The sequence below is a fragment of the Bidens hawaiensis genome, unplaced genomic scaffold, assembly GCF_021521415.1.
Source record: "Bidens hawaiensis isolate Kalapana, Puna unplaced genomic scaffold, B.hawaiensis_p1.1 tig00033110_1, whole genome shotgun sequence".
Taxonomy (NCBI): domain Eukaryota; kingdom Viridiplantae; phylum Streptophyta; class Magnoliopsida; order Asterales; family Asteraceae; genus Bidens; species Bidens hawaiensis.
The window spans coordinates 191,272-208,114 of record NW_027495651.1 but is presented as its reverse complement, the minus strand read 5'-3'; the positions used below and the strand labels follow the sequence as shown (position 1 = coordinate 208,114).

Here is a 16,843-nt window from a genome sequence, read left to right as displayed (position 1 = left end):
TTATTGCTCATCCTCGTATTCATGAATGAGCCCCTACTAATTGATTAGTTCCTTAAGAACAATCACTTCCTATTGATGTATCTACCAACATGGATCGAGAGCAATTTCTAAAAGCTCCAAAGTATAGTAATTGACGACAGGTAACAAAAATCTCCTCAGAGGGCTCGATGCCTCGAGTCTCGGAGGTGCTACCTACTTAATAACCCTACATAACTCGTATCAAAGTTTACTCTGATTCATCACTAGCGTAAAACCCCAACTTGTCTGATGTGTCACTTATACAAACACTAGAATTCAGTTGTCATTCGATTAATGCTTAAACATTAAAACAATTCAAGGAACTCGGAACGTTTTTCATTACATCTATGTGGCATACAAACATATCTGGTGGACCAAATGACTTACATACATATTTCTAACTCTTACTATATCTATCAGAAACCAGATACAAATGTTTACACGGTAACACAAGCGTAACTCGTAAAGTAGGGATGAGCTTGGTATCGGTACCGAAAATACCGATCCCGAAATTGGCAAATTCTTGGTACCGGTACCGGTCAAATTATGGAAATACCGATACTGTACCGGTATCATACCGATCCTGAAACTTAAAACTTTGGTACAGATTTGGTACCGACGCTACCAAATCGGTACCGATTTTGGTACCGGTACCAATCGGTATCATAAGGTGTAATTTATAAATAAATACACGTGTCGACACTTTACACTTTTACAGAGCTCGGTCTAAAAACCGGTCAAAGAGTCAAAACATTCAAAACGTCTCTCTCTGTAACCGTCGTATCCCCGCCATAGCTCACCACCGCCGTCCGTCACATCTCCGCCACACCGTCGCGGCATATTCGCATCGTCTCCGTCGCAGTCGTACACTCGACTGAAGCCCTAACATTCCGAATGGTAACACTCTCAAACTCTTAATAAATAAATTAATTAATTAATTGATTGATTATATAATTAGTTCGTCACTATTATCAACTAAATGCTATCAGTTATTATCGTGTAGTCAATTAAACTAGAGAGAATTAGGTTTAAAATCCCTAGGTGATGAAAATGTTAGAGAATTAGGTCATTTCGACTTTGAAACCCTAACAGTTATTATTATAATTGCTATATTCATGTTACTATAGTTATGCTTGACAGTTTAAATAACGTATCTGTTCTTAATTGTATTTGAGTATTGGAGCAATTGAATTCGCATATGGTTAACTGCATTGTGTTTGACTATTGGTATTTGACTGGTATTTGAGATATCGATTATCTAACTGCATTATGTTTGACTATTGGTATTTGACCGGTATTTGAGATTGGTTACCGCGATGGGATGTTGGTAACTTTAATATCATGCAGAATTTATATATACATGTATGGAAACGTAAACATATATAATATTAATAGATTAATAGTAATATCAAAAGTCAAAACTCAAAAGTGTCAATATATGAAACATGATTTAATCGTAAGCCATGAAATTTTCATCCGAGTCCACATCAACCTAGGAATTCAAAATATCTGTCAATATCGCCGATAATATCGGTACTGATATTCTGACCAATATGTTGCTTGGGGACCGATGACCGATTTATCACCGATATTAACTGCATGGCTCATAAGTGTATTCTGTTATATCTGTCATTATATATAGGTTTATTTTGGCCACTAGTGTTCATCATAGTGCTGTATACCGCTTAATGTGTCTCTCAAACTGTAAACCTAATACATTCAGGTTCAAATTCCCAGCCCAATAACTTTATGCTTTAAGTGATACTAGAGGGGTGCCTGTGTGATGCGGTGGGGAACACAACACACTAACACAGACACTAGTAAAGTATCTCTTATGGATTTGAAGGTTTAATAAAAGTTTACAAAACAAAGTAGATTTGAAATCGTATAAAATAAAAACTATTTAGAGAATTTAGTTAAACAGGAAATTGATTGTTTACATAAGTGGATTTCTAAAGGAGACTCATGATATTTGTAATAATTACAAATTGAAGTTGCAGTCTAATCGATTTATGGCATTTATAATCAATATTATTGATGCAGGAGCATCTCGTAATTTAAAATCTGATTTATATTATCTTTTATTATTTTATGTTTATCTAGTTTCCATGTTTATCTCTTTTTCTTTTAGTATAAATAGGGTTATGATTGTTTAGTTTTATTAGTTTTTGATTAAGTTTGATATTATAAGAACATTGTTCTTTGAACCTTTGGTTCGTTTATTCGTTTTTGATTAATCATGAGTCTCTCGAGCCATTGATCGCTTCCAAAACTGCATCAGTTGGTATCAGAGCTTTTGGTTCTCAAATGGCTCGACGTGGTGTTGAATACTTGCTTGATCGTAGAGTCACCGACCGAGGCAACAATCGAAGTATTTTCTATTCACGTGCTCGTGGAGAAGATCGATGTCCTACTCGCAGAGTCGCCGACCGAGGCAGCGGTGGAGTCTGTTCCGACCCGCGGGATCTTATGGAGATCCAACGACTCCGACAACGAGTCCGCGATCTTGAAGAGATCAAATGACTCCGAAAACGAGTCCGCGATCTCGAATTACAACGGGAGATGCGCAAGACGGAAACCGAGTCAAGCACCGTCGTCTGGGACGAAGGTGGCGACGGAGAGCAGCAGCCGTTCAGCCGTCACCCACCCCGGTTCTATGAACCGATCTATGAAGATGAATCTGATCACGAGCGTTTGTTGGAAGACGAACCAAGATTCGATGAAGATGGGATTGATTTTAATGAAGATGAGTGTTTATTTGTGAATTCTTCCGATGGCGATTTTAGTTATTATTCGCCACCCGTGTTTGATATCTACCGGGATGAGGAAGAACATACGGTAGCTATGGGTGGTGATATGGTGGCTACAGGTGGTCCAACCCTTTCCTTGGATGACCCAAAGAAAATGACACTCGATGGGTATTGGCGGAGTTCTACATGTGTGTCAACTAAAATGATGGAATTGAATGAGAAGTATGGTGATAAATTGCCTTCCAGGATCTCTAGTGTTGAAGTTGTTGGCCATGCGATGGTGATCGAGGGTTCCGTGGCTTCCATGGTAACCCTATCTTTTATGCCGGGAATAAAGATGGGATTAGATGTTGACCCAATCATTACCATATTTGATAAAGATGGTGATTTAATAAAATCTCCTAGTTTGGTGGAAGTTCAAAAAGGAATGGAATTTAAAATTGAAAAACAAATATCGAGGTCAAATGATAACGATCAAGTTTGTGATAGGGATGTATATTTTACACATGGGCTAACTAATCTTATGGATAAGTCTAGTGACATGCATGAGAAAATAAGTGGATCAACATTTACATTCGACTCTGGTGGTGCAGGTCGCGAGCCAGGAAAGATGACCCATGCATTTAAAATGTTTAGGTGGGTCGTGATGATACCAAATAAAAATCGAGTTGATGTTCTTTTCGATCCAGGTGGCTTTGGTTTTAAGGCAAAACTCGAGGACGAGTTTTTCGAAGATGGGGAGTATGATGCAGGAGCATCTCGTAATTTAAAATCTGATTTATATTATCTTTTATTATTTTATGTTTATCTAGTTTCCATGTTTATCTCTTTTTCTTTTAGTATAAATAGGGTTATGATTGTTTAGTTTTATTAGTTTTTGATTAAGTTTGATATTATAAGAACATTGTTCTTTGAACCTTTGGTTCGTTTATTCGTCTTTGATTAATCATGAGTCTCTCGAGCCATTGATCGCTTCCAAAACTGCATCAATTATACAGTTACTTTTTGTTTGTATATAATCACATAATTGGCATGCTTGTAAAAGATAATAAGGTAGTCAAATGCATAAAAGACAATTTTCCCTCTTAAAAGTTAAAGTAAAAAAGACAACCCCGTTCTCCTCAAATGTATTATAGTATGGATAACTTGATACAATTTGTTATTTATGTCATGTGGCCCGTCTTCAAATGAATCAACCAATCAAAGGGGATGAATGTGTAGAATTTCCACAAGACTTGTCAAATTAATTTGTGTGATTATAATATTCCATTTCATATTTTCTCAATTATTATGTTTAGGATGCTGAAAAGGACAGTCAAGATGACTGTTTCATGAAGTTAAGTGAAGCTGTAGCCACCAATCCAGATGACCCGTCGGCCCATTTTAATCTGGTACCATATTCTTTAGCCTCCCTAGATTATAACATAGTTATGCGATCTTATTTGATAAATGCATGTTTTTTTTTAATGAATTCAGGGTTTGTTGTTATGGGATCGGATTGGAGAAGAATCCAAGCAAAAGGCAGCAGAACATTTTGTGATTGCAGCAAAGCTCAACCCGCAAGATGCAAATGCTTTTAGGTATTTGGGTCACTATTATAGCAAAGTTTCAGTTGATACTCAAAGAGCTCTCAAGTGTTATCAGAGAGCTGTTACTCTCTCTCCTCAAGACTCTGAATCAGGGGTTAGTCTCATTCTTTACCTTTTTACTTCTTTATGTATGTTAAACTTGATTTATTTATGTCTGCTTAATTTTATATTCTGATAGCAGCATCGTGTACTTGTGTAGTTATGTTTTATTGTTGGAAAGTTTTTCAACCCAAGTTGATTATTTCTGGACTTAATTATTCATTATGATAACTAGGATTTGGCTATAATCTAGTGGCAGTTTTAATCATTTATATAGGAACGTGTCAAATGCAGGCTTTTTTTTCTATAACAGTTCAAACGCAATAAGTAAAGATAACTGAAAACGAATTGTGTCTGCGAGGTTTAATGTTATACCTTACATGGATTTTCATTGCCTGTAAATGATGTCTTTTGTAGCTAACAGGAACCAATAATCCTAGTATCGTATTTCTCAGTTGTTGCTTTTCCCGTTGTGTCTGGTTTGCAGGAATCGTTGTGTGATTTGTTGGATAAAGATGGAAAAGAGAGTTTGGAGGTTGCTGTCTGTCGTGAAGCTTCAGGGAAATCTCCTAGGGCATTTTGGGCATTTCGTAGGCTAGGTTTTCTACAGGTTTTTTTTACTGCTTATATTTTTCCTTTTATAGGTTTAAACTTAGGTTTGGACTCTTAGATATACATAGCGTTTACCCAAAGCAACAATGTTGTAAATAATTGCATTATATATAAAATATAAATTACTTTTGCAGGTTCATCAGAAGAAATGGTCGGAAGCAGTTCAAAGTCTTCAGCAGGCCATCCGAGGATATCCTACGTCTGCTGATTTATGGGAGGTCGATACTCACTTTCAGAAGTTTTTATTATGTCCTCTTACTTTTGGTGTGTACTCGTATTAGTCCCTCATTTTTCTCTTCCTTTACCTTTTAGGCTTTAGGTCTTGCCTATCAACGATTAAGCATGTTCACAGCTGCTATTAAGGTACTACTTGGGCACTTTGAATTTGTATATTATCTTGGATATATCTGTTGAAAAGAGTTGATGTATAAAATTTGGAAAAACCCGGAAACAATGAATTCTCATTTCATGTTTGTATGATTTCTATATTGATATAGAGGAGACTATATTCGTCGCAATTTGGTATCTAATCTTTTGAATTGAATTTACATTTGATTGCTTAAAGTTGATTTATTGTTATTCAATAGTCATATGGCCGAGCTATCGAGTTGGAGGAGTCACGTGTGTTTTCATTGGTTGAGAGTGGATATGTCTTCATGATGATCGGTTCACATAGAAAGGTAATCTTTTGCAATATGTAATTGCAACCAAACATTCTTCGTATCATTCTACAAATATTTTTATCTAATGAGTATGTTTGGAATTGTGTTTTGACACTCATTAGCTGTTTATTTTAGGGAGTTGAGTTGTTTCAACAAGCTTTACAAATATCACCTGAAAATTTAGCTGCACACTATGGACTTGGATGCGCACTTCTTGAGTTATCAAAGGAATGTATAAGTGCAGGTGCGTTTAGATGGGGAGCTTCAGTATTAGAGGTATGTTGAATTCTAAATGACACTTACTATGAAATTTTTTTCGACATCTAAAAAGAACTCTTTATAAATTTGTAGGAGGCGTCAAAAGTTGTGAAGGCTGGTACATATTTGGGCAAAAATGTTTCATGCATGTGGAAGTTGCATGGTGATATTCAGGTACACCTTTGTTAAGAACTGTTTGGATTGTGCTTGTTTTTCTATTACCATTTGATTCTTGAACATGATTACAAGTTAACTTGTTTTTTTTAGTAAATGTAATGGGAAGTGATACTGTGATTCATATAAACCATATATTGCTTCATACACTGATACACAACAAACATGTCATGTTACCACTATACCCTCACATAATGTTTTCTTATTTTTCCATTCATATATTTAAGAGTATAAATGTCCAAACAAAGATCTTTTGTTCTTTTTATATTTTTCTAGTAGAGGTGGCATTTTAACTTATTTATCTATGAACGGGTTGATTCGGGTTATATCTTATTTATGACGTGTCATACGGATAAAATTAGCTGAAAAGGAAATGCGTTGAACAGGTTGAAAGTTGCCCAATGTGTATTCTTAATGCACATAACATACTAAATCCCTTCTATAAATCTATAGAGTATATTCAACATGCCTATTAACAACCCATCCAACCTACCCATTTGATCACCTCTATCTTGATTCTAAAACATTTACTCTTTTTCTGGTTTTAGTCTCTTATGAAAGTTAATGTTAAACTTGGTTTGTTTTTTTTCTCTCAGATTTCATATGCAAAGTGTTACCCATGGATGGATGAAAACCCCGCCTTAGAAACAGATAAAAAAGCGTTGTCTGCTTCAATAAATTTATGGAAAAATTCCTGCTTATCAGCTGCACTGAGCGCTAAACACTCCTATCAACAGTCTCTGCGTTTGGCTCCATGGCAAGCTAATATCTACACAGATATTGCTATCACTATAGATGTAATAAACTCGTTTAAGGATGTTCAGAAACATGATCTTATTCAAAGGTAAATGTTTTTACTTTAAGATATGTACATCTAATGTAGTTTTAAATTAGGATAGGAGAATGCCTTTCACACTTTTGCTTATAAGATGCCAATTCATGTGAGTTTTTTAAGATTTAGTGATAAGGGTAATCAAGGTGAAATGGGAAAATTAGTTAAACTGAAACTATCCAGTTGAAAGTAAACAAATATTGAACCGCTTAAAATTTAACACTTTCTTTTGTGTGCAGGGAGTTGCCTGAGAAAATGATTCTAGGTGGATTATTACTTGAGGGTTGCAATAATGAGTTTTGGGTTGCATTGGGATGCTTATCACATCATGTGGAGGTGAAACAACATGCTTTTATCAGGTCGTTGCAGTTGGATGTGTCATTAGCTGTTGCATGGGCATATCTTGGCAAGGTATTTTCTTTATATTTTTTCAAAATTTCTGAAAATGAGTAATTCTATTTTGAGTTCTGTCTTTTTTTAGAGAGAAATAAGTAGAGCATAGTATATTTGGTATCGTTGACTAACTTAGGGCTAAATGTTCACTTCTACAGCTTTACAGAAAACAAAGTGAAAAGAATTTGGCCCAACAAGCATTTGATCGGGCCAGGAGTATTGATCCTTCTCTTGCATTACCGTGGGCTGGCATGTCTGCTGATATGTCCATTAGGCAAGTTTATATCTTTTTTAAGTTTTGTGTGAATATAATATGCTTTGCGCCTGTATTACTATAGGCTTACAGAAACGAAATATAATTGAATTTGTTTACATTGATATTTGATAAATACTTAAATATGAAGACCGCTTGTAAACTTTTTTTGGTAAGGGTAGCATTTTTTAATTTAATTAAGCTTTTATTATTCAGGGCGCTTAAGCCAGATGAAGCTTATGATTGCTGTTTACGGGCTGTGCAGATACTACCAGTACTCTCTTTCTCTCTCTCTCCTATATTGCTTCTGACAGTAATGGGTCAAAATAGGTCATTTAAAGTGATGCAGTTTCGGAAGCAATCAATGGCTCAAGATACTCATGATCAATCAAAAGACGATAATTGAACCGAAGTTCCAAGAACAATGTTCTTTATATTAAAACTTAAATCAAATACTAATAATCTAAACAACCTTGGATCCCTATTTATACTAAACATAGAAAAGGATAAACTAGGAAACGAGATAACATAAAAATAATAAAAGATATTAAAAATCAAAATTCAAATAAAGAGATTTGCATCATACTCCCCGTCTTCAAAAAAACTCGACCTCGAGTTTTGCCTTCGAAACAAAGCCACCCGGATCAAAAGGAACATCAACACGCTCCTTATTTATTAACTTCATGACATGCCCAAACAATTCAACTTTGCAAAACACCTCGCGCGAATCTGAACTTATACCACCAGGGTCGAAGGGAGTGTTGAGTTGTTTCTTCGTTACTTAAAAGACCCTTCTAAATACTGTTTTCCTTGCTGAACTTGATGAATTAATGGGCCCATGATTACCTTCATTTGATGCCACGTCCCAATTAATATAGAGCCCACCAAATTTTGATCCATCATTATTAATCGGTTTATTCATTTGATCATGGATTCCATGTGTACAATGCATTTGACTTTTGCAAACTTCAAATTTGATTGGTTCCGCGACTCCCATATTATAATTGCTTTGAATTTTTAATTTACGAAGAGATCCCAAGATTTGTGATTCTCCCACAGCTTTCGGCTGAATAAAATCCAAATCAGGAGCCTTGAATAACGGAATTTCCAAACAAACCTTGTGACTTCCATCTCCATTCGGTTTTTCACCCATAGCCACCACGGAATCACCATATTCAACATTACAATTATTGGGAACTGATTCATCACCTCCGCTAAGAATATTTTGCACCAGCCAAAATTCTTCTTCATCGAAATCAATCTCATCTTCATAGAATCTGGGTTCGTCTTCCGATAAACACTCTTCGAGATAGATCGGTTCATAGAACCGGGGTGGGTGACGGCTGAACGGCTGCTGCTTTCCGTCGCCACCTTCGTCCCAGACGACGGTGCTCGACTCGGTTTCCGTCTTGCGCATCTACCGTTGTAATTCGAGATCGCGGACTCGTTTTCGGAGTCGTTTGATCTCTTCAAGATCGCGGACTCGTTGTCGGAGTCGTTGGATCTCCATAAGATCCCGTGGGTCGGAACAGACTCCACTGCTGCCTCGGTCGGCGACTCTGCGAGTAGGATATCGATCTTCTCCACGAGCACGTGAATAGAAAATACTTCGATCGTTGCCTCGGTCGGCGACTCTACGATCAAGCAAGTATTCAACACCACGTCGAGCCATTTGAGAACCAAAAGCTCTGATACCAACTGATGCAGTTTCGGAAGCAATCAATGGCTCAAGAGACTCATGATCAATCAAAAGACGATAATTGAACCGAAGTTCCAAGAACAATGTTCTTTATATTAAAACTTAAATCAAATACTAATAATCTAAACAACCTTGGATCCCTATTTATACTAAACATAGAAAAGGATAAACTAGGAAACGAGATAACATAAAAATAATAAAAGATATTAAAAATCAAAATTCAAATAAAGAGATTTGCATCATAAAGTATGGTTCAAAATGGATTGGCTAGGTTAGGTTGATCCACAAACACTTTTTGCCTATTTTTTTGCAAATGAATATTGTGCTAGCTTGGATAAAAGAAAATTATTATAAAAATACGAACATAACTCTTTGAACAAAATGATTTATGGGTTGAATGCATTAAAAATAGTCTTTGAGCTATTTTCAACTCGTGTGACCGGTTTCTCGTATAGCAATTTTTTTTTGGGTTTAACCCGCTTGAGATGAAACAAAACCAAACGACCCATTCATAGAAATGGACTGAAATTACCTCCTCTAGCACTCATGTGTATCAGAGTGTACTTAAAACACATTTTTTGTCCAGCTTCCAGAATTTCAAATGGGTCTTGCAAAGCTTGCTTTGCTTTCTGGTCAACTTTCGTCTTCAGAGGTACTAGTCAACTTTCATTACGATCACTCACCACTCACAAATTCACAATCTCACTAAAAATTATTAATTTAATACATATTTTATCAATTTTTACAGGTCTTTGGGCCCATACGTCAGGCCTTGCATCATGCACCTCAATATCCTGAAGCCCACAATCTTTTAGGGCTTGTTTGTGAGGCAAGAGGTGATTATCTCTCTGCCATTACCTCTTTTAGGTTAGCACGTTGTGCAGTCAACATTTCTTCTGGTGACACTGAAAAACTTCATGATATTACAATTAACTTGACGAGGGCATACTGTAAGGTAATTATTAATTATTAATTTGTTTTTTTTCTCTCTATAAATTGTTAACTAGTTCTGGCATGATGATTGCGTGTCAAATTAGATTTGGGTTGAAATGGGTTGCTTTTTTAATACTTGTCAGGTTCTGTTGGCCCACAAACACTTGTTCTATTTTCTAAAGCGCTAATTACAAAAATATAGAAACATGCGGGTTTTTATATCTGGTTATTATTTTATTAGTATTGTTATTAGTAGCGTTATTATTATTAGTGGATGAATTGGGCTGGAAAAGATTAACATATACGGGTCATGTCCGCTGGTTGGCCGGCCAACCCAACACAAACCTTAACATGACACGAACTCGAAATTCGTCACACACAGAGGAACTTGAACACAACACATATTCGCCACACACACGATTCGTTTAACCCGAAAAAGGAAATTTATTAGTTTATTTTATATATATATTAATACTTCAATGGCTTAAATTTACATGTTATTTGTATTCTTTTTAAGGCAGTTATGTTTAATATATGCCAATATATTATTAAACTTTAAACTTTTGGCATAAAAACACCCTGATAGAGTCTAGAATCTGGACTCAAACAAACGATTCAATTACTGAAACATAATAACCCGATTCGAGATGGGAGGTCTCCGATTACCCAATTCGAGATGGGAAGTCTCCGATACAAGGTTAAAGAAAACCTAATACTTTGATGGGTTGGTATCATGTAAGTACTCTAAAAAAATTAAGAACTCTTAGGAACTCTAAACAACCAAACGTTTTTTTAATTTTTTTTATGTATTAACATTATTTAATAGTAGTTTTATCATATTTTATATAAAAAGTTTTGATTACATATGTTAATCACAAGTTTACATATGTGTAAAATTTATAACTAACAAATTTACATAGGTGTAAAAAAAGCATAGATATGTATAAAAACTAATTTTCAAAATTGTAATTGTAAATATAGATATAGAAAAATGATAAAACCACGCTCAATTAACATTGACATACAAAAAATTTTATAAAAAACGTTAGTTTTCAAGGATTCCTTCAAGTTCTTAAATAATTTAACAGTTCTGTAATGATACTCATCCATACTTTGATAATAATAAACATTGACATCCTCCTCACTATAACAAAAGATATAAATAAGCACTAGTAGAATAATAACTTACCCTAAACTTTAGCTACCCTTAATTAATAGAATAATAACCGGTCCTAAATATCAGCTACTCATTAACCCCCTCTCACCTCTTTTAATAATTGATTTGACCAAGATATGGGACCGTATCACACCCAAATAGTTTTAAGTTATTTCATAAACACGTTATAGAAAAAATAAAAAATAAATAAAAGAGTCAACCCGTGAACACGTCAGGTTCGACACAAACACAAGTTGTTTAACTAAACGTTTTTCGGGTTCGACCCAAGACTGACCCGGACCTGTTTAGACTAAACCCAAACCTGCGAATTTCGTGTTAGGTTTGTGTCGTGCCATAAATTCACACCCTTACTCCTAGCAGATAAAACTCAATTGTGAGGTTATAAAAAACTTTATTTGACATTGATTCAGGCCGGCAAAGCTAATGAAGCAGTACAAGAATGTGAAGAATTAAAGAAGAAAGGTGTTCTTGATTGGGAAGGTTTGCATATATATGCTTTATCTTCATGGCAACTTGGCAAAAAGGATCAGGCTTTATCTGTAGTGAGGATTTTAGCTGCACGTGTTAAATCATTGGAACCAAACCTGGCTTCTACATCCATAACTTTTATATGTAGATTCCTTTATTATATTTCTGGGCGAGAATCAGTTATTACAAGCATTCTCAAAATGCCCAAGAATTTGTTTGAAAGCTCCAAAGTTAGTTTTGTGGTCACTGCTATTCATATTCTGGATCAAAGCAATCAGCTTGAAGCAGTTGTTTCAAGTAGTCGATCTTCACTATTAAGTCAAGATCAGATTACTGGAATGCATTTTCTGATAACGCTTAGTAAATTGGTACGCATCAATTATTACAATACTCATCTAAATCTTTGAATAAAACAATTTATAGGAGGTTGTATATAGATAAATTGCAACACAAGTTGATCCATTCATAAGTAAATGAGTCAAAACTGCCACCAACTTTTAATATTTCAAACTTGAGGCAACCAGTGAATTTTCAATTTATTTTCTTGCAGGTAAAAAATAGCTCAGAGGGTTGCTTGGGGATTCAGAATGGATTATACCACCTTAAGAAAACTCTCCATAAATACCCTAACAGTTATATGCTAAGGTAAATCATATTAATTCTATATTTGATGCTCTAAATAACGCTCCCTTTGTACAGTTATGATAATCAGTCACTTAGTTGATTTGTTAATGAATATTTTCTGAAATAGTTTGTTATATAATTGTTGCCAAACAGGAATTTTCTCGGATATTTATTAGTATCTAGTAATGAACGGAAAGATACTCATTTGTCTACTAGATGCTTTACTGTGAGGTGCACCACAGCAGAGTGTCCGGAAGAAGGTCTAAAACGCTCACCTGAAATTCTTGGTGCTTGTGCGGTAGCTTGCTATACAACAGCGAGTTTAAATCATAAACACTCTTTTCCTACCTGTGGAGACCAATCACCACATCAGCACGGATCACTTAAACTGCTGCAAAGGTATGATATTTTTTATTACATGTTTGCTCATTATGAAATTTTACATGAAAATGGTAATACTCTAAAGTTTAGAGGTCAAAGGGACTACTTTTGGACTCCATTATCGTTTTTAATTCTTTAAAAAGAAAAAGATCTAAATTAAGCCATGATGATCGTTTATTTAATCTCAAAAGCAAGAGAGCACCTACGTTTTGTGAACGTTTATGGTGGCAGTTTTGATCCAGTTACTTATGTATGGGTCTATTTGGGCTATGTTCTTTTCTTAAAACGGGTCAACTTATAGGTTAAAGGGAACTGGTCAAATGGGTCAGTTTGAAAGTTGAGGGATCTGATTATGTGAAAATAAACGTCCAGGGACTTCTAAACAAATTCAGAAAATGTCCATAGGGGTTTATTCAACAGTTATATATATATATATATATATATATATATATATATATATATAGGGTTTGGATCAAATGCAAATGAAATTAACGTGCTAAACGTGAGAATCAAGTAGAGTAATTATGTAATTACTCTATAATAATTACTCTATGATGTAATTACATAATTACTCTACTTGCATATATAATTACTCTACTTGATTCTCACGTTTAGCACGTTAATTTCATTTGTACGTTAACCTTCCCCTATATATATATATATAAGAAGCATATTGCTATTTTTTAATTTAAAAAATATGAATTAATGTTTGTGAGTCAACTGAACCCAATGTTTTTCGACCCATACTAAAATTAACCTTTTATTTATTATTTCCTTCCAATTATATTCGTATAATACCACTGTTAATATGTCTGTTAATTTGTGACAGGTGGTACCATCAAGAACCATGGAACAGAAACGCAAGATACATATTAATTCTCAACTATATGCAGAAGGCTTGTGAAGAAAGATACCCTCAACATATACGCACAGGACTCGAAAGATTAACAAGCCTTGCCATTTCAGACGAATCCCATGACTACCGAAGATTCCAACTTTTAATTTGTGCTTCTGAAATAAATCTCCAAAGTGGTAACATTACTGGCAGCATAAATCATGCTAAAAACGCCTCAAAGATTCCCGTCCCTGACGGGTATCTTTTCTTTGCACATTTGCTGTTATGCCGGGCCTACGCTGTTGAAAATAACCGGGCTCGTTTACTTGAGGAGTACACGAGATGTTTGAATTTGAAAACCGATTATCATATCGGTTTGATTGGTTTGAAATACATTGAATGCTATTATGGGTTAGAAGAAGCAAATGCGGGTGTAATTGAATTAAAGTTTGAGGAATGTTCAAAAGATATCAAATATTCTTGGAATGTTTGGATGGCAGTATTGAAACTAGTTCAGGGTTTGGTTGCTGTTAGGAATCGAAATTTTGTTGGTGCAGAAGAGTCGTTTGCACAAGCGTGTTCATTAAATGGTTCTGAAAGCTGTCTGTTTTTGTGTCATGGTATGTCTCATTACTGACGGTGGGTTGGGCATGGGGCTGCAAAGAGCTCCCGACTAGAGCTCAAAGTTAAACAAGCTGGCTCGGCTCGTAAAAAACTTGAGTCGGGGCGTGAAATTTATACTTTTTTATACGTTTATATATGCTAGACAAAAAAAAATTTTAGCACACATAATGCAAAATTTATAAACTAGAGATTGTATAATATCATATGTATTATTTTTTGTTTTATTTCAATATTTTTGTTATTATATTTGTTATTATTTTATGTATTAAAAATTTTAATTTAATTTAAAGGTGCCAATTCGGCTCGGCTCATTTATGAACGTCGAACAAGCTTCTTTCGAGAGAGCTGATAGCCGCTAGCTTTTTGAGCAACCCTAGTTGGGCATTGGGTCAAAACGGGTATGGGTTAAAACATGTGGTTCCTTTGTACGAATTAGGTTGAATTAAATTTTAAACGTTTTTTTTTCATTATTTTTTTATTGGTTTGTCAAATTCGATGACAGCAGTTATAGTATTTCAGTTAACATTTATAACAGTCTGACCCGTTAATGATAATTATAGTTCTCAGTCTCACCTGAATTGACCTGTTCATAAGTAAACTGCTTGAACTTTGCCACCTCATCATAATATTATGGTTGGATGCAGGTGCCGTATGTATGGAACTTGCTAAACAACAATGCAATTCAGACTACTTGCTTCTTGCAACTGGGAGTTTAAAGAAAGCTAATGACATGTGTGGGGCCCGCTTACCTATCTTGCAACTGTTACTAGCACAAGCCGAAGCGAGTCTAGGATACAAAGATCAATGGGAACGATACCTTCAGCTTGAATGGTCAACATGGCCTCCGGGTTTGACTATTTTCTTGAATTAAAGTTTGACTTTTCTTTAATCAATTTTGTTTGTTTCTTTTCGTTAATGATGATCACATGCATGCAGAGATGAGGCCGAGTGAGATCTTTCTTCAAATGCATTTGCTTTTAGGACCGTTGGATAGCGGTATGAATTCATTAAGAACAAAACAGTATCAGAAAAACCCGTTAAGGTGGCTTCTTCAAGCGATTCACTTGAATCCGTCTTGTTCGAGATATTGGAAAGCTTTACAGAATTTGTAATTAGTTTTATACTTGTTATAGTTATGAATTGAGTTAGATTTTAAAGGAATACTGTATTTGTTATGATATTTGTTGAGTGTAAAACCATAACTTTGATATTTGAGTTTAGAAAAAAAGATAATTTTAACAGTTAAGCGGGTGTTTGGATTTGGTTATTAGTAGTTTAGTACCCATAGAATATCTTCATCGGTTTGGTTTTATGTTTTTGTAAAAACTAAAACTTTCAAAGCGGTTTTAACTAAAACCAAAAAACCAAATTGTATTTTTGTGGATTTTCTTTTATGATTATGAATTTAATGTTGTTTATAAGAGTTTATTAAATAGTATATAACCCAAATATTTCAACTCAAATTTATTTGCTTTTTTTTTTAAAAAAAAAAGATTAGTACCTAATGTAAATTCTGAATTTAGGTAGTTGTAAGATTCAACAATGAAACTGATTGAATGCAATATAATATGAAATCATCAAAAGTTAAAAATGTAAAGTAAACCCAAAATGTTGGTAATTCAAGAAGCAATCATAATTCATACATAAACAAATTGAAGAACAAGAATGGAAGAACAAAGATTGAACTAAACTTTCTGATTATCATCAATATGTATCTTTACAATGGATGTCGATGGGTATATATAGGGGTGAGTAATTCACGGTTCCGAATTGCTAGAACCTCATAACCGGAACCGAACCGCAAGATCCGAACCGTATTATTGTATTTCCGGTCCGGTTCCGGTTCTTAAATTTAGGTGAAAACGGTTCCCGGTCCGGTTCCGGTTGGAACCGGCGGTTCCAATTATAGAACCGCTAGAACCGGCTTAGGTTTAAACTTTGAAGATTGTATTTAAAATCCTATATATTTAGTAGGCTTTCCAACTTCCATGTACTAGCGACCATCCACGTTCTCACTTTATCGGCTATATACAATCCCTTAACGATAATCATATTCCGTTGCCCTAAATTTATTTTAAGATATAGTTCTTTTTTGTAATATTTTGAGTCATTCTAATCTATTCTGAATCCCCTCCATTTAAATATAATATATTGATACGATAATGTTTTATTTTCCGAATTGTAGCTTTGTTTCTTGCACATTCTGATATTTATATTTAGATGTTTAATTGAAAACCGGTTCCGGCAAGAACCGTTTACACAAGAACCGTTTAATTTCGTTTTGAAACGGACCGGAACCGTTCAAATACGGTCCGGTTTCGGTTCTTTTATTTAGCCTTTAATGGTTCCGGTTCGGTTCCATTTCGGCCGGTTCGGTTCGGTTCTGATTATCATCAATATATATCTTTACAATGGATGTCGATGGGTATATATAGGGGTGAGTAATTCACGGTTCTGAATTGCTAGAACCTCATAACCGGAACCGAACCGTAAGATCCGAACCGTATTATTGTATTTCCGGT

General features: G+C 34.9%; 1 protein-coding gene across 1 annotated transcript; it reads left to right on the top strand.

Annotated features, from left to right (window-relative positions):
* Positions 1-756: 756 nt before the first annotated feature.
* LOC143584384 (tetratricopeptide repeat protein SKI3-like) lies at positions 757-15,588 on the top strand. The gene is made up of 21 exons (XM_077066456.1): positions 757-915; positions 4,067-4,159; positions 4,245-4,451; positions 4,884-5,006; positions 5,143-5,226; positions 5,321-5,371; positions 5,596-5,688; positions 5,806-5,946; positions 6,022-6,102; positions 6,699-6,946; positions 7,174-7,345; positions 7,486-7,601; positions 7,797-7,854; positions 9,866-9,931; positions 10,028-10,234; positions 11,800-12,225; positions 12,408-12,502; positions 12,635-12,880; positions 13,692-14,317; positions 14,966-15,169; positions 15,258-15,588. The coding sequence occupies exons 1-21, from the start codon at positions 913-915 to the stop codon at positions 15,431-15,433; spliced, it is 3,516 nt and encodes a 1,171-aa protein (XP_076922571.1). The 5' UTR covers positions 757-912; the 3' UTR covers positions 15,434-15,588.
* The last annotated feature ends 1,255 nt before the right edge of the window (positions 15,589-16,843 follow it).

Excerpts from the sequence above, each read along its gene's own strand:
- LOC143584384 (XM_077066456.1), top strand. Across the intron at positions 12,226-12,407 it reads TGATAACGCTTAGTAAATTG|GTAAAAAATAGCTCAGAGGG; the intron begins GTACGCATCAAT and ends ATTTTCTTGCAG. Across the intron at positions 12,503-12,634 it reads CCTAACAGTTATATGCTAAG|GAATTTTCTCGGATATTTAT; the intron begins GTAAATCATATT and ends GTTGCCAAACAG.